Raw genomic sequence first — 24,436 nt, forward strand, 5'->3', positions numbered from 1 at the left:
CTCCACCAGTTTCTGAAATTCAAGATAAGGAGGGGTGAAGCAAGGATCTGTAGGAACCAGTATCCTTGCAATGCGCCTAGGAAGAGCACACCTGGTCAGTCTGAACTGTAAGTCCATTGACTTAATTACAAATTGGATTACAGGAGTTAATCTTTGATTCTGTGGTGTAACACCAGACTGCTGAAAGCCTGTTGGGGATTGGCAGTGATGTGGAAGGGCACTGGAAGTACAGCCAGTTCCTGTCCTTTAGACCCAAATGTTGGCAGGACCAGTGAAACCTTGATGGTGTGCCAGGGAGGAGCCTTTGAGCCTTAGACCCTTGCTGTGGCATTGCGGTAGTGAGGGCCACTCTTTTAAGGGTATATATGTAACTACTTCTGATGGATTAGATACTTGAATACCTTAAAAAAAAAAAAAAAATTGGTGTCTTTTTGGGGTTTGGGGGGTTTTTTTTAATTTTTAAGCAGCTAGCACTAACATTTTCTTAATTTCCTACATGAACCAGTGAAAAACAGTAGGAAGAAGCATCTAACATTGTAAATAGTGCTACTGGAATAATATCTCTGTAGTACGTTGTTCTAGCTTTTGAGACCTTTGTATTGCTACTCAACTCAGTAACTCAAGGTTACCAGGAATCTCCCGAAGCATACTTGGGAGTATATAGGGACTGTGTTGGATAAGGCTGAGTGCTACCTAGTGAGAGTACAAGGTTGGAAAGCTCCATCAGTCTGTAGACCATGGTTATATCTACGTTACAGATTGCAGTGCAGCATAAAGTACGCAAGAGATTCCTTTAGAATGAGACTGTGTAGATACCCAAAGCTGAGTTGGACATCATAGCATGAAGCTCACTGGGGTTATTTTGCACTTTGAAGACAAAAGTAACCTCTGTCCCACAGAGCTGTTCTAAATCCAAACAAGTTGCTCCTTGCTTCATCTTAAATGGCTTTGTCTTCCTTATCCTTTGTTTCAGGTGAGGATTCCTGTCTCACTGGTCTTTTTTGCCTCAATCTTTTCTCTCTGCATGGCAGATAATGACATTCTCCTTGTTTCCTGTAGGTGGTTGGATGAATCTATCATTCAAGACATCACACCCAAGCTGCTTGGGGAATGGCCCAACACTTACACCTACAGCAAAGCCTTGTCAGAATACCTGATTCAGCAAGAGAAAGGAAACTTGAACATTGCTATCATCAGGCCATCCATCGTGGGAGCTAGCTGGCATGAGCCTTTCCCAGTAAGCATGAATACATAGCAATTTCCTACTGAGAGCCCTTTGATACAGCTGTAGCTGCAGTACTGTCAGGAACTTGTAGCAGTGTCTACTTGAGAAACAGGTACTCCAGTTCATAGAAAAGCATGTGGAAGAGGTGGAGGACCTGTGCTGGAGTAGAACAGCAAAACTTCTCCAGCATCTTAAGGAAAGACTCTTGTCTCCAGTGAAAAGAACATATTTAGGCAATAATAACAAGAGCTGGGATAATAATGGTGCAAAATGCTGGCCTTGCAACTGACAGTCTTACACGTAGAGGATCACGCCCAGACAGACACACGAGGGAGTTTCTGTACTAGCTGGGGAAACGCAAGATCAGTCATAGTCCTGATGCATCCTGGTTCAAGTCTTTCCTGGTCTAGTCAGCCTATTAATGAGGTCCTGATGAGCACCCTGGACCTCACATGGTCCTTGAATGCATTTGATAATGTTATATGCAGCTACCTAGTATCTCTGTCTTATGTTGGTAGTCATTGAATTCACTGGATTCACACTTGTATGGGCCTGTTGCAGATACAAATGTCAGCCACACAGCAATTAAAGGCAGCTGTACTTCTGGACTGAAATAATTCACTAAGCTAAATATACTGGTAGGAATAATGTGCCCTAACATTGCAGCCAAATGGGAAAGCCAGCATAAAGTCACCTTTGGCTTTCATGCAGCTTGAAGCATGCTGAAGATGGCTGAGATATAGCTAAGGCTCTGGGCCAAGCTCTCCATCTTTGAAAGACAGAATGAACTCTGTTAGGTGTCATAACCTGTTTCAGATCAGACAGCTCGTCACTGCTCTTAACTCCAGCTCCCACAAGTGACAGTCTCCCTGACCTGAAGTAGGGTGGGATTCAGAAGTGGAGTGTTTTGGGTTTTTTTTTTCTTCCTTGGCTTAGAAATTAGCTGGAGTAACCAAATCAGTGTCAGTGACATCTGCATGTTGTATGTCGGAGGGTATATAACACGCTGACCGTTTTCAGCAAGTGTGACAGCACCAAGACGCTGTAGTGTTCAAAGCCAGAGTTTATTCCTGTAGCCAGGTTATTACAGGAAAGAAGCAGTTTCTAAAAACAAGATTAGATTCTGTTGTTGATGGGTAATTTGCAGACAGAATGAGGTATCATACAATACATCCCTTATTGAAAATCAATTAGGAACTTCATACTGGTTAGCTTCCTGGCAGCTGTCCCAGAGAGGCTGGCATCCATCTTAACTGGTGTCTTGTTGCTTCTCTGTCTACACCACAACATTACAGCCCTTTCATCATTTCGAAGCCTGTGCAAGCAACATGTCATTGAAAGAAATAGTAATCATTCTTCTTTTTTGCAGGGTTGGATTGACAACTTCAACGGGACAAGTGGAATATTGATTGCGGTATGTCTAGTTACTATTTAAGCTCCCCTTAAAGTGGAGTTTGAGTTACTGAAATAGCAACTCTAAAGTTACTCTATAGCCCCACTCAGAAATTGTGTGCAAAACGGGTTCATAGCAATTTTCTGAATCTGGTGGAAAGATGTCACACGCTTGCTATACATCTATGTGCCTGTAGGACCCAGAAGACTGTCTAGTTGTGCTGTGCTCAAAAAAAAAGGACATGGAAAGAGTATTCGTGTTGCTGGTTCACTAAATGTGAATTGCAGTTTCTAAAAACTCTATTAAAAAAAAAATAATAAAGTTTTGGACAAATTTGGCCAAATTTTCAAAGAAAGGGCAAAAGATACATCCTTGAAACTAGAGTAATTAACAAACGTCAAAGCCTGAATCTTATAACAGAACTTAATTTTCCAGGCCAGATGACGGTACCATCAAGACAAGGAAGCATTATTTATCCTTTCATTTATCTTCGTATGTATTATTCCTAAGTCCACTGCTAGAGTTTGTGGCCACTCCACAATAACAAAGATTCTGGGTCTCACTTGCCATTGCTTTATACAGGATTTCTCTTAAGTGCAGAGTACACCTAAATAATGTGTATGACTATCAATGCAGACTCTGCCAGTCACATGGATAATCCACTATATTCTTGCTTAACACTGGTGTAAATAACTATTGTGCAAAATGGTGAGGAACAAACCCATAAGATAAATAATGAATAACTTGATCAAATATTCCCTGTAACATGAAAACACTCATTACAATTTAACATATGAAAACAGAAAAGTTGCATTCCTTTTCTCCTGGCTTATATTTTTTTTTCTGAACTCAAATCGCTGCCTCAGGTCTATTTGTGAATGCACAATACTGTATAGCTATGGGCAGATATTTTTGTTCATGTATGATTTATCCAACTTGATTACTTTGTAAAAACTATATTGTAATCAGCCTGATGCAGTGTATAAAAGGATTAGTAGTCTACAATCATCGGAGAGCAGAATAAAATCCAAATATCATCTTGTTTAGAAAGCTCATCTATACCTGAAGTAGAGCAGAAATAGAAACTGTTACAGTTACTTCTGGAATCCACAGGACTGGTGAAATTAGTGGGTGTATCCCAGCTAATGCTGTTATCTGAAACCCTGGTTACACTTTTCAGAGACATTCAACAGCCCCTAAATGCATCATTTGTGTTCATGAAGTGTTACGAGCTCCTATTCATGTCACATTTTCTTTAAAATAATTATCTGCCTTTTACTCATTGCTAACTGCTCATCAAGCTTGTACCACCTCTCTGCTCTAGTCCCAGCATTTTATGCTGTTTTCTATGTTCTTTCATGACATCTTGTCATCATCACGATAAAGTTCTTAATTTTGCACATCCACTCCTTACATTTTCATGTGACAGGTTCTAACTTTTGTGATGTTATCTGTGAGTTTTGATTTTTTTATGATTACTTTTGAGCATTAAAGACGTCTGTCACAAGGATTTGTCCAGAATTGGTTTGCAAGAAAGATGTTATACAAAAATGTTCCATTGCATTGCTCTTTATTCCCCACAAATGAATTACCTCAGTAACAAATTACAGCATCTAGCTGTCATACCTGTATCGTGTGCCAGTACGTTATGAAACACAGGCCAAATTCATATGCTTTCAGCCACACAAAAACATGCCACTCAAATCTTTTGTCATGTAAAAAGCATTTTTTTCCCCCTCCTTTTTTTTTCCTTTTCATCTGCCAACAAGTATAAAACACCTAATGATTAAGTATTTGGAAACTTTGCCCATGTATCAGTCTCTTTTTAATAGTGTCTGCTTTAGGAATTTACACTAGAGCTTGCATGTATTTTATATGCTTATCCTTTGCCACTCATACCAGTAACTAATATTTTCTGTTCTTCAAAGCAAGAAATTTCTAGCCTTACTGAATTCAACCGCAAACCTAACGGTGGTTTCACTCAGGACAGGTTTCGCACACAGATGCCAGCCTGTATCTTTATCTCCAAATTAACTCTATGGAAAGTAAAGATTTTGAGATTCTAGGGTCACTATAGTAAATAACTTACCCTTTTATATAAAAGCTTTGACTTGTACTGAAATAGTTTTGAAATAGAGCTGGTATTTTTTGGTTCAGGATGGAAGCTGTGAGGTTCTTCAGCATAGGATTAAAGAGACAATGATATTCTTGTTGTCTGCACAGAGCTCTGGTGCTGAAATACTTTGATTTGATATGTAACTATATCGAGACTTAACCAAGAAAAAGACAAAGAGCAATGACAAGAGGTGCAGGGTGTAGAGACCAGGTTGTTGTCTTGTGTCCAGTGGCTCTTTGGCTGCACAGGCAGCGGTGCTGGCTGGCGTCAGTCAGGAGCAGAAACTCTGTGATGTGGAGAAGCGAGGCGGGGCTTGACAGTGCTGACAGACAGTATTTGTCTTGTACCATCTCCAGTGGCTACTGAACTTAGTTGGACTGGTACTAGTTTTCTGGAATTGAAAGGTATTTATTATTAGGGAGCCCAAGAGACTTTTGGTCTTCTGAGGGGGGAAAAAAATAAATACATGTTTTGAATTAATGTGCTTGGATACGGTCGATTAGTAAATCCCGTTTGGTAGTTTGAAAATTAACCCTTGACCGTGTGAGTTACACGTAGTTTGATTACCTGGAAGTTGTGTGATTACAACCAGCTGTCTCAGCCAACTGTGTTTCAAAGTGTATTTATTAGTCAAGTAGTTTTATTAGCCTTAATTAAGGATGGAAAAAGCAAAAGGGAAGTGTTTTGGTGTTTGTGTGGTTTTTTAAGTCCTCCCTACACTAAAATATTCATTTACCATTTCTAACCCAAGCTCATCCTATATGGAGAACAGCCCCCAGATTCAGATCTGATTCAGATGATCTTTGGGATCATCTGGGCAGAATCTGAACTCCAAAACTTGCAGAGTTGTTGTTTGGCTTTTTTTTCCTCAGTCACCACTACAATATTTGAGTCTGATGATTTCATTCCACTAATAGATATATTTCTTTTAAATATTCATGAAATATGGGAGTTCAAGTTGTTCTTGATAGTCAAATTGTTTCTTTTGCCAAGAGTTGCTCCAACTGCTGTGGGGAGAAGCTTTGTTGATTGAAAACCAAAATGAAATTACATTTCCGCTGGACTGTAATTGAAGCATTTTGTCTCGCTGTTCTGTATTACATGTAAAGACCTTCTTCCCTGCAAGGCAGTGAAGCTGTAGGGCAGAACCGTGGTTTAATTCATGTTCTGGACAGTGACTGGCCCCAAAGCATTTCAGCCGGGAGGCTGTCCAGAAAAATCAGACTCAGACTGGGAAATTATTTTGGAGGCTTCAGCTACAGTGGCTTCTGTTTCACTAAAGAGAAAAAAGTCAGCAACTATAAATAGAAATCAAGCCATACCTGATAAAGAAGTACCAAATCATTTCCAATGTAAAAAGTATCTTAAAACACCTAAACCTGAAGTCTTTATTAAATACACAATATATGAAATCTCTAATTCATTCATGTGTATATGACCATCACATGCTGCTCTGAATACAGGCATGGTTGCAGCACATCCATCAAACTTCCAAGTTTTGGAGACCTCAGAAAGGTCTTTGGAGTACCTGTGAAAACGTGATAGTTGTTCACACAGTGGTTTCTAGTGGGCATGGGTTCACAGCAGTGGAAAATTCATAGCTGAGCTTGATTTGCTGCTTTGGTTCTTTTTGCTTTTTTTCCCCTTGGAAAATTGGTAGTGGGAACAACAGCAAAAAATCATAGTGGTGTTGCAAGTTGAGGTTTTCACGTCTAAGCATAACTGTGGTTCAGCTTAGGGCAGCAGAGGTTAGCTGCATGCCATGGCTTTGAGGAGGATGGAGTCGTGTGGTGAAGCTTACACGGTTGCCTGTGTTTGACTCTGTCTATGATCTCTCTGCCAGCTGCACCAAGGATGAGATGTAACTGCTCAGGAGCTAAGGCTCATGAAAATTAATTCAGGCATAAGTAGTATTCCCTTACTTGCAAGCTGTGAAATGTAACAAACCCATTGATTATAGAAGGGGACAGAACAAAAAAACCCAAATAAACACCTCCCAAACAGGGGATGCAGTATCATTTAAAATCCACCAATGAGCAGCAGATAATGGCATGTGCTTTACAAATTAATATCAAGTCTTAAATGCTTTTGTCATCACATCTTTCTTCTCCTCAGACTGCAAGCAAGGGGTTTTGCACAACTAGGCGCTTCCTGTTTAGTTGCTGTAGTAAAACTTCATCTCTTGCAGCTGGAGAGCTATTTCATCATGAAATGGGACTCTCAGGTTGGAAGGAAAAAAAAAAAAAAACCTGCTGTAACGTTTCCTTTGCCTGAACTTCTAAATATTCATGGATCTGTAGAGCATATTCCTTTGCCCCTTCACTCAGCCCTTCCCTCTGGTTTTGCATGGATCTAAATTATAAGAGCTTTTTTCCTTCCTTGCTTCACTAGCACTTTTATCCTCCCAGCTTTTTCACTGGGTCCTCAGTTTCTGCATCAAACTCAAATTCAGTGCATTTATTTCCCACGTGCTACATAACTTGATTGCAACCTTGACTCTGACATTGGGGGTTTCTTTTTTTATTTGCTCTGTTCAGCCCTCATACCTGACACACTAGGTGAAGTTCTTTTACCCCATTTCACCTCCACGTTTCTATATTGCTGAATTGTCCTCTCTGATTCAGTCTGCCATGTTATTGCCATCTGTTGCCATGTCTCTCCCGTGGAACCTCCAAACACCCAAAGGTCATCAGGGAAACCAATTTTATATATATATTCAGGTTGAATGTATATATTTTGGGGAGCCCGATCCCCTGAAAAATGCACTTCCAACCAAAGCAAAATGAAAATCTTCTGTTCTTGCCTACCTCTTCTTGTTGGTCGTCAGTACTTTGTATTTTTACTCATTCATTTCCTAAGTTTTGTTGGGTGGTGAGCTCTTCAAGGCAGGGGCCATGCCTTGACTGTATCTTTATGCATAACAGACACACCTTTGGAAAAGAGGAGGGCGTGAATACATCCAAAGGAAAGGGAGGAGACTTTTCAGAAAGCCTATTTGTGTTATTTCCAAAGTGACTACTGTCTTTGAGGGACACTCAGACCTCTATCTGCCTGTGTCATTTAAGAAAATGTAACTTCAGGTATTACTGGGTATTTTACTTCAGTATATTCAAATCTATTTCTTTCCTAAGGTATTTCTTTTATATTGAGTTAAATAAGAGTCACAGATTTTCTTCTTATACACAGCACAGACGTCATCATGTTTTAGACTTCCTCTGAAAACGCAGAACAGTGGGGTCCACGTAAGGTCCATCTTTGTTTTCACAGAAACCAAATACTCTTCTGCAGCAGGTGCCAGGCTTGAAAAGCGCTAACGTGACGGTCTGTCATCAGTCCAAGCTGATGAAATCTTACTGTGGCCTTACATCAGTGACTGTTTTCCTTTCTCCCACAGGCGGGCAAAGGGATTCTGCGGACTGTCATCGCCAACAACGAAGCAGTGGCAGATATGATTCCAGTAGACATCACCGTCAACCTCACCCTCGCCGCTGGGTGGTACACCGCTGTGCACAGGTGGGAAGGCTTGGGCTCTTTCTGCCAGGCTTGGGCATTTACTGCCTGCACTAGGACTTTGGAGGGAACCAGAAGCTAATTGAAAATCTGTGCAAGAGCCTGGTCGAGTCATTTTCTGGTTCAAGTTTTCTCCTCTCGGTTGACAAGGACTTAGAGCGTAGCAGAAGCAATAAAGGCAGGCTTTAGAGTTAGGAAATCTCCAAAGCTACAGGTGAGACCTGTTTCTCAGTACAACGTAGGCTCAGCTGACAAGTCTGTCTCTCAGAAGTCACTTTTCTGAAGGCCAGAGGCTTTACTGCAGCTTCGCAGCAGCTGTTTTTTGGGTCTCCTTTCTCAGGCAGCTGCATTGAGTTGCTTTTCAAGTGGCTTCTAGAGTTTTCTTGGTGAAAATGCTCTGCATGTTTTCCTTGGAAAACACCACACAGTATAAGTATATTATGGGCTCATATGATAGACATGATCAAAAAAAAAATCCCATTCTTTGTGTTGTTGAGAAGCGTATGTATAAGTGACATTAAGGATTTAAGATCTTCTCCTGTGAACCTCTGGCTCTGACCTTTAATCGTTAGGTAGGAAGTGCTGCAGAGTAAACCACATTAATTATTCTGGAGGTTTATGCAACTCTGAGAAATCAATACCAGGCAAATAAAAGGCAGAAATATTTCACTCTGAAAGACAAAGTAAGCCCTCTGAGCTGAGGGTGGAAAAAAGCTGCATACAGTAACCAAAATACAGGGATCCTAAAATGATCTTGAGAGGAAGCTCACCAGCTTTTCAGATTTATTTTTCTCACAGTTTTATCCCTTTCCATCAGCAACAGGCAAAGCAGCATGATCTGGGAAAAATAAATACAGCTTCCCCTTACACACCCCCCACTGAGAGCCTCCAGATGAAAAGGGCTACACCCTGTGCATAGAGCTGGAAAAGGAGATGAACACATGCTGATGATCAGCACACAGGTAGACTTCCTGGCTCTGGCCATGAAAGGAGAAGTGCCATTTTTTCTAACTTTTCATTAGAGAAAGATACATGGTTTTAATCTGGTTCCCACACAAATAATTATTAGGCTAAAGGAGCAATTGTGGAACTCGATTTAAAGCTTTGTCTAGCTGGGCACAACCCCAGGGTTAGCCATCTGTATACAAAAATTAAGAGTCTGAGCCTTCTGTAAATTTAATTTCTCTGAGAGAGTTTCAGGTTTAGTTGCTGTCTTGAAGAATAGCATGTATGGTTTAATTTATTTTTTTTTTCAAATCATCTAATTAGAAAGTCAGTATCCTTCAGGGCAGGTGACATTACCAAGGGAAATTAGATTCTAAAACTTAGCAGAGAATTGCAATCTTCACTACATAGTGTAGAAGCTCTACAAAGCTCTACATTCTACCAAGGTCTTTGACTCAGCTGGAGAGTGGAGAATGAAAAAAAAACACCAAGGAGAGACACTTCACTGGAAGCTGGGAAAACGGAGAAATCCTCTTCATTGGTGTTTAATGGGCCTGGCCCAGTGGAGTAAGTGGAAGTCTGTGCTTTCTCTTGAGTGCACTTTCCATCAGGGTGTGTGTGTAGCTGAGCACTAGGTGAGTTTTCTATATGGGCACATATTACAGATTTAGTCCTTAGTGAGTTGCCGCATTGATTTCCATAATGCAGTTTCCCACATTAAGCACTACTGAGCATTTTTATGTTTAACACTATCAGACTTCTACAGGAGATCATGGATTCAGAGCTTGACACATGTCTATCAGTCCTAACCGTCCCTAGAAGTCAGCTAGGGATTAATAAAAATTATAACACACAGTCAAATATCATGATTTCAAAGCATTATTTTAAAAAGCATCAGTGAAACTGTGCATTATCCAACTGCAGTTTTCAAGTATTGCTGTACAAGTTTTCCTATTCCAGGTTTAGGGGTTGTGTCTCCTGGTATCTTCGGGCATAGGAGTTTTGAAAGTAAAGGTTCCTCACAGGCAGCCCTCTCCGGAGAAAGGCTGTGAACACCACAAGCACCCTAGGAGCACTGAGGTGCTGTACTCCTATCCCAGCTCCTATCCCCCGTTCAAGGCCAGATCTCACCTCTTTTAGCATTTTGGCAGATGGCTCCAGCTGCTAATGCAGAGTGAGAAAAATGTGGTTATTGATGGCATCACTTGCACCCTTGGCAAGGCAGGCTTAGATCAAAAAAACTGTTTGAGTTAATTTTGCCTTGTATCAAAGGAAGAAATAAAACCAGTATGATCTATGTTTAGTTCCACGCCCAAATAGCAACCAAACTTTGTCTGGTATTAAAATGAGAATTTTGTTGAAATGGATTGATTTGTAATCACCACCATAACAAATGGAGTTTAAAAGTAGCACAAATCATATCCTTTAAGTAAATGGTTGAAAAATACATAGTGTGTCCCTGTGGTTGGTTTGGGCCAATTATCTATAGTATGCTAAGAGAAACTTGACAGTATGGATGCTTTCCTTATTGTTTTTATAATTTTTGATAAGTGATATATGGATGATTTTTCTTAAACCCCATTAACTTCATATGCTCTCCAGAATCTGACTGAATATTATTAAAAAATCATGTTTTATACTGTATTTTCAGATTTGTGAAAAATGACCTCTTCTGCATTTTTTTATGAGCTGATATTGTTTCTCGGGCTGTTCGTTTTCATGCTCCATTAATAAAGCTTTGGGTGCTTTTCTTCACACCTTAAAATAATACTTTTTTCTCTTTTCCAGACCAAAAAACATATTGGTGTACAACTGCACAACAGGTGGAATCAACCCTTTCTTCTGGGGAGAAATGAGTAAGGTCTAATTTAAACCTATAGAACGTGTCAAACATCAATAGTATTCCTCAGCCAGGCTTTGAAAAGTCGGTCTCCTATATTTAGGTGGCATTCAGCATCTGCCATTCAAACTGCACATGGGAGGCCCAATTGCAGTCGGTGAGGGTCCTGTGAGCAAAAGCTCCTGGTGCTGGGCATTCAGCTCAGGAAAGCATGTGGGCATAATCACTTAACAACGCAGCAAAGTACGTGCTTTGCTGCACTGAGGTGTTAAAGTGGTGGAAAAAGGAACAGAGAACCAGCTCTTTAATTCTGTGAGGAGATGTTCTACATAGCCATAACAGGACATCTTCCTTTTCTGGGTGTGGGGGGGTTTTGTGCTTTGAAATCACTTGGAGAACATTGGTAGTGAATGAAAACTAGTATATTAAGGAAGTAGAGTAGCCTTTCTTCCTCTTTCTGTGAAGAAAATTCTAAACAGAAATAATTAGTGTAGACCTGAGAAGGCAAACCTTGAAATGACAGGTGTACTTCAAGAAAGTTTGCCTTTTGATCATGAATTTTGTCAGTGGAAGAATTAAAATTATTTTCATGGCTGACTTTTCTTGGAAGTAGATGTGCTTCTGAGGCAGTGGTGAAAGAAAGGGAGACAAATCCTGACACCCTTACAGTGGAAAACTCATGCTGAAGTGAAGCAGCAGAACTACTACGTACAGTCAGTACATTCATGGACAGATGTACGGGGCCTGATTCGCTTTCTGTTATATATTAATTCATATCTTTATGCTTTAAACACGGGACGCTGGCAAATTGCTACTGTGGTGTTTCACCTCTCAGCCTGTGCTTTGCATTTGTCTTTGCATTATTTAATTGGCAAACTGTAAGTCAGCAGAGAATCAGACTGTAATTGCATTTTTCAGAACAAGGCTTGTCTGAAAATCCTACTAGTGTCCTACCATGAGATTTGATCGAGTGATCTAGCACGGAAGAGGTTTCAGCAATTGGCTGAGCAGTGAGAACATCACACCAAGTTCCTGGCATTTTTTTTATGAGAGATCTAACATTGTGGTTACAACTACCTGAAAGGACATTGTAGAGAGGTTGGTGCTGGTCTCTTCTCACAGGTGATTAGTGACAGAACAAGAGGGAACGGCTTTAAACTGCAACAGGGGAGGTTCAGACTGGACATTAGGGAAGAATTTTTCACAGAAAGAGTGGTCAGAGAGTGGAATAGGCTGCCCAGGGAGGGGGTGGAGTCACCATCCCTGGGTGTGTTTAAGGGTCGTTTGGGTGAGATGTTGGGGGATGTGGTGTAGGGGAGAACTTTGTAGAGTCGGGCTGATGGTTGGACTCGATGATCCCAGGGGTCTTTTCCAACCTGAATAATTCTGTGATTCTGTGGTTTGTTACAGTCGTGAGAAGAGGTGAGGCTTCATAGATGATTGTTGGAAAATGCAGACAGTCTTCATAACGTGTAAAGTCAGATCTTCTGTGGCCTTTTCACAGGAGTAAATGTAAAGCTCTTCACAGGCTGCTACTTCAGGCAGCAGCCACCATAGCACTACTACCTGAAGATTGCCTTTCTTAGCCCATTTTCAGGGTAATTTTACTGATGAAAACAGCAATGTATTAATGCATTGTAACTGATCTTGCTCTGTTACTTTGCTCATAACTGTGGATTTAGCAATGAAATCATCTGAGAGCAGCGGAAGCTTGCATAAACAGTTCATGATGGGACTGAAGGCAAAATTCTCTCCCTGGGTGACACTGTGGAGCTCTTTCAACCACATGTATCCACATTTTTCCAGAGATCAGCAGGCTGCAGAGGGGTATTAGGTATAAATTCATAAACAGGAATTAGGGTGGAGTATTGAAGAGCAAACTTTTGCCCTTAGAGATGTTGCTTGGTTTAAGAAATTAGTTTGGGAAAGGTTTATTGCATTAGGATGTTGTGGCTGCAACCATCTAGTTTGAATTCTCAATTCATTCTCCTATCAATTTCTTTTTGGTAAATACACACAATTCTAAAATCTTCTTTATGACAGACTTTCTCACCCCACTCACATTGTTTTCTCTGTCTACTCACTATTATTTGGCTTCTAGGCAGCCAGTCTCATGGCAGGCACTTCCAACAGGCCTTCCAGAGCCGTGGTCTCTCTTAAATAAGAGCTACCACTGAGTAGTCCTGCCCCTGCACAGAAGGACCGAACTGCACCCCTAAGGTGCACCCACCCTCCTGCACAGTGGGGCAGTATCTGCTACTGAGCTGTCACCTTTTCAAAAGTCTGTTTGCAACTGTGTTTAGCTCTGCCAAACTTACAAGTCCAAATAGTTGAGGCCAGGTCTTTCCCTCCAGTGTTTTTTCAGCTTTTTCAGAAATTTTCTTTTTCCCCAGCACAAAAGAAGCTGTTTGATGCAAACATACAGGAGACACAGGATTAGCAGAGGGAAGGAGAGTCTGCTCAAGGAGTCTGAGTGTGTGTAACTGGTGTGTGTACCAGTGTGTGTAACTGGTCATCAAGGTGGAGGGTTGTGAGAGTGAGACTGGAAGCTGCTGAGAAACAAGGGTGGGGAATGGGAGTCATCTGCCATGGGGTTGAGCGTTTTAGTGCAAATCAAATGTGGGGTTTGCAGAGGGGAGGGCGTGGGCTACCTGGTTACGGAGGCTTATACCAGGACCAGCTGTAGGAATGACAGGCGAACACAACAGAGTAGGGATTTTTCAGGGAGAGAGGAGGAAAGGACAAATTGAGACTGAAGCAGGCTGAGAATGCCCTCGGGAGGGAACAGAAGTGACTGAGATGGGGACATTTTGAGTACAGAGGTGCTGAGCTTGGAGGGAGGGAGGAGAAAGAGATATAGAGAAGAATTATTTGAAAAATATGTAAGTCTACTTAAGAGCTTATGCTTAAGCATCCATTGCAAACCAGTTTATTCTACAGATCTCCACATACAGACAAACCTCTAGTATTAAAAGGAACTTTAACTGATTTATTTCTTTTCCAAATAAGGTGGGATTTTTTTACTTTATTCCATTACTGCTGTTACTTTCGCCACTATTACAAAAATGTGGTCAGAAAACTGAGTATTAATCTGAAGAAGCATATTCTACTTTGCTGCAATCTAAGTCTTGCTAGTCTGACTTTGTGAAGTACGTTTTGCAATTCCTGCTTTAAATTAAACCTTAAAGCAGGCTTTAAAATGGTGTTCAGTGTGGGAAAACTTAAATTCAGTTTATCCTTGACAGTCTACCTAGGCGAGACTGGGGTCTGATTCTCCCCTTACTAAATCTGCCTTTGAGTTGTAGAATTTGCTGCTGCATTTTTGTGCTGTGGTCAGAGGGGAAGGACCATCCACCTGCTAAGTCGTTTCAGTAGCTCCTAGAGGTGATATGTTTCTGGTTTGGGGTTTTCTGCCGGTCTGACCCATCTGTCTGTCTGATTCTTTCTCTCTCTCTCCAAAACAAACTCTTGGAGCATAAGAGACTTGCTACACTTGTGAAGTTGAACACTTTCCAGAAATTAGGAGACAGAGCAATTGAGCTGTCAGTGCAAGCCAGCATAAGGGAGGTTCCTAAAGAAAACACCCATAGCATTAACAGTTCCAAGTTATGCAACACTGGTGTTTTCCCAACTTCTTTCCAGGATGTCTTTCAAGTTGGTCTCACTGCCTTCTTACATGCATTTTAGAAGAAAACCATTTTCATTGCTGTCTTTCAGAATTTTTCTTGAGTTTTCAGCAGATATCTCATCTGCTCTTGAGATATGTGCTTCTCACACTGAGTAATACCACAGCATAATACCATATCTTCTTCACTACAGCTGCATTTTCAGTAACCAAGATGATAAGGGTGTTGCTGGTTTGTGTGAATTTGGTGTATGGCCAATGATCTGAAATGACAAGGGCTGCATTTTCCACTTACCCATTAGTTTTTGCTTGCTGTCCTGGCCAAAGATGCCAAAAATTCAAAGAGAAGAGGAAGGCAGTAATGTCTTTAACATGTTTCCAAAGGGAAACCTTCTCAACCAGTTTACAGCTGAATACTAGATCTGCTGTATATTAACATCAGGATTTGAATAAACAGAGCTATAAATATATGCTGCAGACAATATCAAAACTATCACAATTCCAAAATATCAGTGGTTCCCAGTTAAACTGATAGGTTTCCATTAGGAAATGAAGTGACCAAATGAAATTAAATGAACTTAAATATTGCTAAGCAGATAAGAATTTGTAAATAAACTGGGATTTAAAGTGCCTCTTGGAGGAAAACTTCCTTAAGGGGAGAAGCAGCAGAGTTCTTGGGATTGCTCTCCTGATCCATGGACTACTTGAATGGATACAGATATACAGCCCCCTCCAAACTGGGAGCAGTTCTCTTTATGTTTAAGCCAGCTATGACTTTGTTGAAGTAGAATTGTAGTAAATGGCCATGCTGCTAACACAGAGGAAAGAAACTCCTCACGCACTGCTTAGACACCAATGCTGCCAAGAGCTGGGCCAGGACAGCAGCGTCCTTCCAAATTGCTTATCACCACTCCCCTGCCAGGAGTAAACACCTTTCCAAATCCTCAGTAAAACCACTCCAGCAAGCACTCCCTGTCAGGCCCAACTACCTGGGAAAGTTTAAATAGGAGTTTTTTGCTAATCCTTGCCATTTTATATATATTATATAGAACTGGTAGAACGAGACCAGAGGAGGGCTACCAAGACGATCAGAGGGGTGGATCACCTCTCCTATGAGGACAGACTGAGAGAGTTGGGCTTGTTCAGCCTGAAAAAGAGAAGGCTCCAGGGAGACATTATAGTGACCTTCCAGTACCTGAAGGGCACCTACAAGAAGGCTGGGGAGGGACTTTTTACAAGGGACTGTAATGATAGGATGAGGGGTAATGGGTGGAAGCTGAGGGAGGGGAGGTTTAGACTAAATATAAGGGAGAAGTTTTTTGCTGTGAGGGTGGTGAGGCACTGGAACAGGTTGCCCAAGGAGGTTGTGGATGCTCCATCCCTGGAAGTGTTCAGAGCCAGGTTGGATGGAGCCTTCAGCAACCTGATCTAGTGGGAGGTGTCCCTGCCGTAGCAGGGGGCTTGGAACTAGACGATCTTTGAGGTCCCTTCCAACCCAAACCATTCTATGATTCTATGATATTTGAGAGAATGTGCTGCAAAGGATAAGATTTTCATACCACAGCCCACAAGATGACCACAAGATAACCACATAATTGCAGTGTGGCTACATGAAACAGAAAGGATGACAGTCAGTTCTAGCTATTCAGATGCAAGATGAGTTTCAGGAGAACTGGTCTTCAGTGTATGACACACACAAATTTACAATGAGCTTGCACTAAAAGTAAATTGTACTATTTTAAAAGTCTTTGTTTTCTAAATGTAGCAGCTAAGTGGCTAACAAGTCTCCTCTAGTTGCTGTTACTTAGAACGAGTACAGCAAAAGTCACTACTTGAAGTGCAGGAATGAGCTGACCACAGATACATGGGAGTACTGTCTGAATATTGTGACTGGTGTCTGCTTATCTGAGGATGATCTGGATGTCTCTTGCGACTTGCAAATTCTCATCTGATTTTCTATTTGTAACATAAGCTTAGAGAGTAAACTATAATATGAGCACAGATTGATGTTGTAACTCTCAAATTAATTTTTAAAAAAGTAAAAAAAAGCCCACATATTCTTCTTTGTTGAGCTCACTGGTACTCAGGAATAGGAGCACCATCTGTTTATCAGTCCCTAGGATGATAGTCTTCTATTCAACTACTGCAGTTCTATTAAGCCTCTGCAATATGCAAATGCCCCAGATACGCATGTCTAGATGGCACTTATGTGGCACTGTGCCATTGCAAGAGCTCAGAATCAGACCCAACATACTTTGTGCCTTAACATACAAAAGGAATGAAAGATTACCACCCTCTCAATAGTTTTCCAGTTAAGAATGCAAGACAATTTGCTGCTGTAGTGCATTCAGAGCTCCTCTGAAAACAGGCTGAGGTATTTAGTGTTGTGGCTCACGTGTGGTTTGAAAGGATATAATGAAGTCTTTCTAGAAGCAGCACCCAGTGTGCGTAAGCAACCTGTCCCTGACTCAGACTAATACTGACATCAGTCCTTCTGAAAATTTGATTAGAAATTAGAAATGTCATTTTTGTTTTATGCTAGCAGATCAAAGTTTGCTTTCAGTGATCTGAAGATATGTTAACACTTACCGATTTCTTTTACACCTACTGCAGGTGAAAGCAGAACTGCAGTTCCTTGGTTTGAAGCGTTTCAGGCTACAACTGCCTGCTTCTCCTCCGTTACTTTTTGGTGGTTTGATATGGAAGTTTTTGTCTGCCACTATTAAGTCCACAGTCACACTGTGTTTCAAATAGGCAATAGATGGAATCATCAATTTTAATGCCAGAAGGGACCATGAGATGATCTTGTCCAACCCGCAGAACTGTAGGTTAAACATGTTGAGCGCTGTAACCTGGGCTTTATTGTAGCAGGTTGGTATGGTTGTGCCCAACTCAACTGAAATTAAGTGCCTGATTTTAAGTTAAATGCCTGTTCCCTTACAGGGCAATACGCCATGTCCACGTTCAAAAGGAACCCGCTGGAGAAGGCCTTCCGAACACCCGGCGCTCAAATAACGTCCAGCTACTTGATAAACCAGTACTGGGTATATCTCACTGACAAGGCATGGGCCATACTCTACGACCTGTACATGAGGCTCACGGGGAGAAAGCCCAGGTAAGAAACCGCAGGACTTCAGCCCCCTGCATGCCTGCCACTGTTATGGAGGGCGGATGTCTAACAAGTTCTGAGAACTGGCTGCCTCAGCCGGGAGTCCACGGTCTTATTCCCATTTCCTTGTCTTGAGGAGATTGCTCAAAAAGAAAAGGAACTGCATGGCCATAGCTAAGTGTAGCCTAGGGTTCTCACCCTTTCCAGTACCTAGGGGACAGCACATTTTTTAAACTCAGTTTTACACGCTTCAGAGGTTCTCAAGACAGAAGAGGAGGACCGGTAGTTACACTGTCCTCTGTATAGCAAGATTTCCACCATTGCAACTTTCTGATGTGATTGCCTCTATCTGTCATAAGGACTTGAGACTGGCAAGGTTTAGAACATTCCAGCTAATATTTTTTTTCCCATAAATCAGACGCATAATTAGCAGTTGCGCTGGCTCAGCACCCTGAAATCTAGGAAGCAGTTGTTTCTGAGTATGAATAAATTCTGAATGGTATTTACTAGGACAGTTTACCATTACGATTGATATTTGAGCCTTAGCAGCGTCATGGCTAGGAGGAACACGTGACATGCATGTCCCACGTGGAAGGAATGCTGGTGTAAGTAACATAACTCTGCCAATGTCCTCCTTAACTCCCTGCCACCGCAGAGGAGAATTTAGTGAGCTACACAAGAACAGTGTGCCAGCGCTGATGTCAGCTGCTCTGTGCTCCTCTGCTAGCTAGAAAACTGGCTTCAGCTGTTTGCAGAGAAATCCCTGGATGATGTATTGCTCTGATTTCTCTCAGACATTCTGCTACAGAGGGAAATTGGTCCATAAAAAGACTTCTAGGGTAAGAATTACCCTAGAAATGGAGGTAAACTGAATGTGAGCAAAAATAGGGTGGAATCTCCAAACTGTTGAAAGAGGCAGCAGTAAGATCTTGGCATTGCCATTACAATTGACATTTCTTTTCATAAAGTTGACTGACATAAGCAGCCAATGAACTTTGGCCGCAATACTGCATTTAAATTTCAAATAGAACTCAGCATGAACTCATGCTGAGAAAGATATCTTCTTCTTCTCAACGTTAAGATTTGCAACCTAAGCAAACATGGCTCAGCAATGAACGTGTGAGTTCACCAAGTCTTTTTTTTTTTTTAATATCATTCCCATTTTCTTTTTACATGCTACTTAAGCTCATCCAGGTATTGGTGCAATGTGGTAGAAAACACAGTAGCAGTTTGTTCTTTCATTTTTTTCACACCTACCTAAATATCAGCTCTTTATGGTCTAAGGGCAGTAAACCACATCAAATTAAAAAAAATTGAACGTGTCACTGAACCTGCTTTATTGTTTCCCTTTAATTTTTCCCTCTGCTTCAAACAGAGCACCTAGGCTTAACTTTTTTCCCACTTGTCACCCTCATCTATTGAAGTACAATCCATCTTCATGACAGTTTCTTGAATTCTCCCCATGACCCTATGTCAGATTTGCAAGCAGAAAGGAGAAAGTTCTTTGCCAGGACCAAGACTCAGGCTTCAATTCTCTGCTGTATCCATACTCAACTCATCATAAGGTGATGGGTTATCATATGGAATAGTTCAACTGAGAGCTGGTTGTGGTTTTGCAAGTCTCCTGTTTATTCAGGACCAGCCTAAGACCTTCACTAATTTGAATTTCAGGGTAGTTCAGAGGTTGCAGTTCCTCCTGTAGTTATCACATGCAGTACCCCATCTGCCAAAGGGCAGGTACAAGAGTCATTTCCTTCAGCTTTAGACTTTTATATACTGCCTCTACTGAGAAGTTTACTTTAAGTGTCAGCTCATTTCACATAAATTGCCAGATGTCTAGTAAAACTGCCCTAAATGGCTTACTGTTATTGCTGCACATCCATCTATCCATGACTTAGAAAATAATGTGGTTTATATCATGAGTAGTCTCCTGGGGCAATCTGTCGCACCTGGGAATCTGCTGATGCAAGGCTCAGTACGAAAGCAAATAAAGAAATCATTGCTGTAAACAGTTTTCTAGAAGACAAGATGCATTTCTGAAGTGTAACTAATAAGTCTATCAGTGACAGCTAATACTTGCTTTATTCCTCTCAGTTCCTCCACAGTGGAGAAAGAGATTTTCTATAAGAAATCTTTGCCATAGCCTCTCAGAGGCTGAAGAAAAGCATATTTCTTCTCAGCTGATGTTTTTCAGTAACCATTCCTTCATCCAAATTAGTCAATATTTTGAATGTGGTCACAACATTTGAGCTCAGTCAGTTAACGTGAAACACAGTTTTCAAACATACCTCTTCAGGTGCTTTATTTCTCTTTTTGACCCTTACTTTTAGCCACTGTTTCTTTGGGTAGATCTACAGTCAGAGCTTATTCTGCCCACATTGACATTAGGCCACATGGATAACCTATTTTCTAAACGTAAGTAGGGACCCACAGTTGATTCTCTTATCATTTTTTTTCTGACAGATTCCATTAGCCCTAAGCACTTTAAAGATATTGATGGCTTTTGGGAAGCGAGTTTGAGGGGCAACTTCAGATCTTTGCAATCTAGCCATATGCTTTGTTTTCCAAGTTCCTAAAAGGTATTAAAATATTCACAAAGCTTTGCCCTATAGTACTTGCCTACACAGGCACAATCAGGAAGTTTAATCTTGAAGTAATTTTAAAGTAGTTTAGATAAACTTCATTCAATCAATGTGTGCGTAATTATTCAGAATGAAGGTTCCCTTAATCTGATGGCGTGCTTTGTTTCTAAAAAGAAAGCCATTTTAATTCTGAGTAGGAGTGCCTGTGTAAGGTTTTAGTACTCTTTCAATTCGCTTTGGGTAAGCTGCACGGTTCTCCTCTGAATTGATGTACTCATTGTGTCTTTTCTTTTCTTTCTGCTGTGCTTAGTTCTTATCGTGGTGGCAGTCACATCTGCATGGGGAGAGGCCAGCCTGGCACCATTCTTCCCCAGACTGCCTCCTTTTATTTGTCACGGCAACTGTGCTACCCTCTGGACAGCTCAAAATTTCTCATGAAAACAGCTCTGTTTTCCACAGAAATCAGCCTTTTAATGCTTTCTCTTGCCCTTATCCAGTCTGAGAGAACGTGGTGTTCTCGCAAAATTGACCAAGCATTATACATCACGCTTTAAAACAACTGCCTCCCAGAGGCCTTTTGTACTCATGACCACTGGGACAACTGTAAAATAATCCTGCAAGGTAGGACAGCATTACTGTCATCCCCGTTTTAATAAAAATGAATAATAAAAAAAGGCCAAGACACATGAGAGACCTGAACCTACATTTCCAAAGTCCCTGTTAAGCAGCCGTGCCCCTGAAGCAGCTTTCTTCTTTACCAAGACATTCACACTCCAGGAAGACATTCAAACAGTTCCCCACCCCCCAGAAAAAAAGCCAATGGACTTGGATGATTTTCAAGGTCATCCACCAGGAGCACATGCTATCAGACCCTTCCTGTATAAGGAAGGACAGAAAAAACGCTCCAAACTGCCACTGTATTATACAGGGAGAGGTATGACCTTTAAGAAAAACAATTTTTTTTGAGAGAGAGAGAGAGAAAGAGATCAAAGAAGCCCAAAGACATGAAAAGCATGCCACCAAGCTGAGTGGTGTGGCTGATACTCTAGATGGAAGGGATGCTGTCTAGAGGGAGGGACCTTGACAGGCTTGAGAAGTGGATCCATGTGAACCTCATCAAGTCTAAGTGTAAGGTCATGCACCTGGGTCAGGATAATCCCAAACATGGATACAGGCTGGGCAATGAGTAGATTGAGAACAGCCCTGCGGAGAAGGACTTGGGGGTAGTAGTGGTTGGAAAACTGAATACAAGCTGGCAATGTGTGCTTGGAGCCCAGAAAGCCAACCTGGGCTGCATCAAAAGAAAAGTGGCTAGCAGGTCAAGGGAGGGGATTCTGCCCTTCTACTCTGCTCTCATGAGACCCCCCCCTCCACAGTACTGAATTCAGCTCTAAAGCCTCCAGCATAAAACAGACACGGATCTGTTGGAGCAGGTCCAGAGGAGGCCACGAAGATGATCAGGGGGCTTGAGAACCTCTCCTATGAGGACAGGCTGAAAGAGTTGGGGTTGTTCAGCCTGGAGAAGGCTCCAGAGAGATGGTATAGCAGCCTTCCAGTACTTAAAGCGGGCTGCAGGAAAGATGGTGAGGGACTCTTTATCAGGGATAGGACAAGGGGTAACAGTTTTAAACTGAAAGAGGGTAGATTTAGATTAGATATAAGGAAGAAACTTTACTGTGAGTGTGGTGAGACACTGGCACAGGTTGCCCAGAGAAGCTGTGGCTGCCCCCTCCCTGTAAGGGTTCAAGGCCAGGTTGGACGGGGCTTTGAGCAACCTGGTCTAGTGGAAGGTGCCCCTGCCTGTGGCAGGGGGGTTGGACTAGATGATCTTCAAGGTCCCTTCCAACCCAAACCATTCTGTGAGTCTATGATTCTATCTGAAAACTGAAGTTGAGCAATTGACTTCCGAGCTTGTCCAGGCTGCAGATGCAGTCACCTCTGTACTGGAGCTAACTCCAAAACTCAGAGCCTTGCTTCAGGATCCAACTTGGCCTTGAGAACAGAAGAGAATTTGTGTGGTAGAAAGGGAAGTATCCACCTTGAGAGGCAAGCAACATACCTTTGTGGTTTTGCAATCTGCTGTGCAGAGTTTGTACTAGTTCAGATGGGCTCTTCACCTGGATATAGCCTCCATCACTTGTTTAGCTCAGGCCAGTAAAGTAGGCATCGGTCCTACCCTGAGAAATGCATTTTTGCATCCATGTTCAAGCCACCAATAAAAGCTGGTTAGCTATAGGCTCAAGACCTCAACTGGAGCAGTTAGACTTGCTGAGCAAGTTGTCAGCTTGATGAGCACCAGTGCAGTGCTCATCGGGAATTGCAATGCCTATTCACCCGGATTGGTGAAAACACCTACAGAGCAAACCAACAGCTTTTGCACAAGGTCAAACTTCCTGTCCACCTCTGACGTTCCTCCTCTGTTTCAGAATGATGAAGATTGTCAAGCGACTGCACAAGTCTATGATGCTCTTGCAGTATTTCTCCACCCAGTCCTGGAATTGGTCTTCAGACAACATGAATATGTTAATGAGTCATCTTAACACAGAGGACAAAAAGGTAAGTATGTCCTGAATATGGATTGCTAATCTCCAGTTCTGTTCATTGCTGCAATTATTTTTGGTGCATTGTTGAGCTTTCAATGACATCCAGATGACTGGAATTGACTTTAACCTGAAATAATTTATTTCATCCTTGTTTTATTGAATAATCAGGAGCCTTTCATTTATTACAGGAGAATGTTTTCTCCTGAGGTGTGTTGCTCTTTCTTCTGGGACAGGTCAATCACTGAAGTCTTTCCAGCTAGCCATGGCAGCTGTGGTGGGTGATCTAGATCGAAATTACTTGAACAATTTTGACATTTTCATCCACATTGGTTTTAATGGGTACTGCATGGGGAAATTTAGTTAGCACATAATGTCTTACCCTGAATAATATGAAGAAAGTTCCTGTTTTATTCACATCCCCAAAGAGCAATTAATTTGCAGGACGTTAAGCTCTGTTGTAGTCTTTATAGGTTCGAAATACTACTGCTTAGGAATGGGATTATAACCAAAAGACTGAAGGAATGCAAAGAGTAGATTTGTGATAAGCTTGAGTGCACCTTTGGTCAGTATCTCCTTGCAAAGAGACACTTAGGGATTCACATCAAACTGGTCTCACATCATGAAAGTTTTGCAGACTCCCTGTAGTAGAATCAAGAGTTTTCTTCCCTAGTCTGCAGAGGGAGTGCATGCAGCAAATTCTAACTTCTAAGGGCAGTAGCACTGCAGTGACTACAGCAGATGTAGGAGGAACCTAAATGGTATGATAGGAACTAGATCCAAGGCAGATTAACAAAAATTTACAGCATCAAGGACTTAGTGCAAGCTAGACAGAGTTTCAGGCTTACTAAACTGTTTGTGAGAACTTTGTGAGATGCACAACATCCAGTGTTGCCACTGCTGCATTGCGAGCAGTATTCAAGCTAGATAGTTTATGGGCAGCACACATGTCTAACAGACACACCAGGATCTGCACGGGAGCTAACCCACTGTATTTGACAGTTAGCTAACCCCTCTCTGCTCAGGTTACTGCTGGTCTGATACCAAAGCTCTTGCATCAAAGCAAATGGCCTGGATTGGCATGGGGGTGAAAGAAAGGTATTTTTCTGAGTATATTTCCTTTTAAGACCTGCAAATAGGAAATGCAGTTCACTCATTTGTTTAAAAAAAAAAAAAATTCTCTACAACAAAACCTCTTCCTCTTTGCTCTAGTAGACAGACAACTGCCTGAGAACTTGCTTACAGTTTTTCCAGTATAAGCATCTGAAATTCGCTGGGGTAATTAGCTCTGCAATGAGATTTTTTGATGTTAAACACCAGAGTAACCCATTTCTTGGACTTCTGTTGTTCTAGCTGCTGAGAGAGAATGCAGCACAGCAGAGTAATACTGATGCAGAGGCACCTGTTGACTCAATGTCCAATTCATTTATTTACACATGATTCTAGTGACACATTAAAAACCACATGGAGGTTTTCATATGAATCCGTTTACCTGAGTGGAATGCCATTTTCTTCCACGATTTTGTGTGTGTGTACAAATACATGTATTTA

General features: G+C 41.5%; 1 protein-coding gene across 7 annotated transcripts in view; it reads left to right on the forward strand.

The window, feature by feature from the left end:
* The window catches only part of FAR2 (fatty acyl-CoA reductase 2), a 156,731-nt gene that overhangs the window by 124,930 nt on the left and 7,365 nt on the right, over positions 1-24,436 (forward strand). For all 7 annotated transcript variants that reach the window (XM_074825688.1, XM_074825687.1, XM_074825689.1 and 4 more), the window contains 6 exons: positions 1,060-1,237; positions 2,595-2,639; positions 8,129-8,247; positions 10,978-11,045; positions 17,598-17,769; positions 22,772-22,901. In XM_074825688.1, the coding sequence (XP_074681789.1) occupies positions 1,060-1,237; positions 2,595-2,639; positions 8,129-8,247; positions 10,978-11,045; positions 17,598-17,769; positions 22,772-22,901 (712 nt within the window). The remainder of the gene's footprint in view (positions 1-1,059; positions 1,238-2,594; positions 2,640-8,128; positions 8,248-10,977; positions 11,046-17,597; positions 17,770-22,771; positions 22,902-24,436) is intronic.

The sequence above is a fragment of the Strix aluco genome, chromosome 5, assembly GCF_031877795.1.
Source record: "Strix aluco isolate bStrAlu1 chromosome 5, bStrAlu1.hap1, whole genome shotgun sequence".
Taxonomy (NCBI): Eukaryota; Metazoa; Chordata; class Aves; order Strigiformes; family Strigidae; genus Strix; species Strix aluco.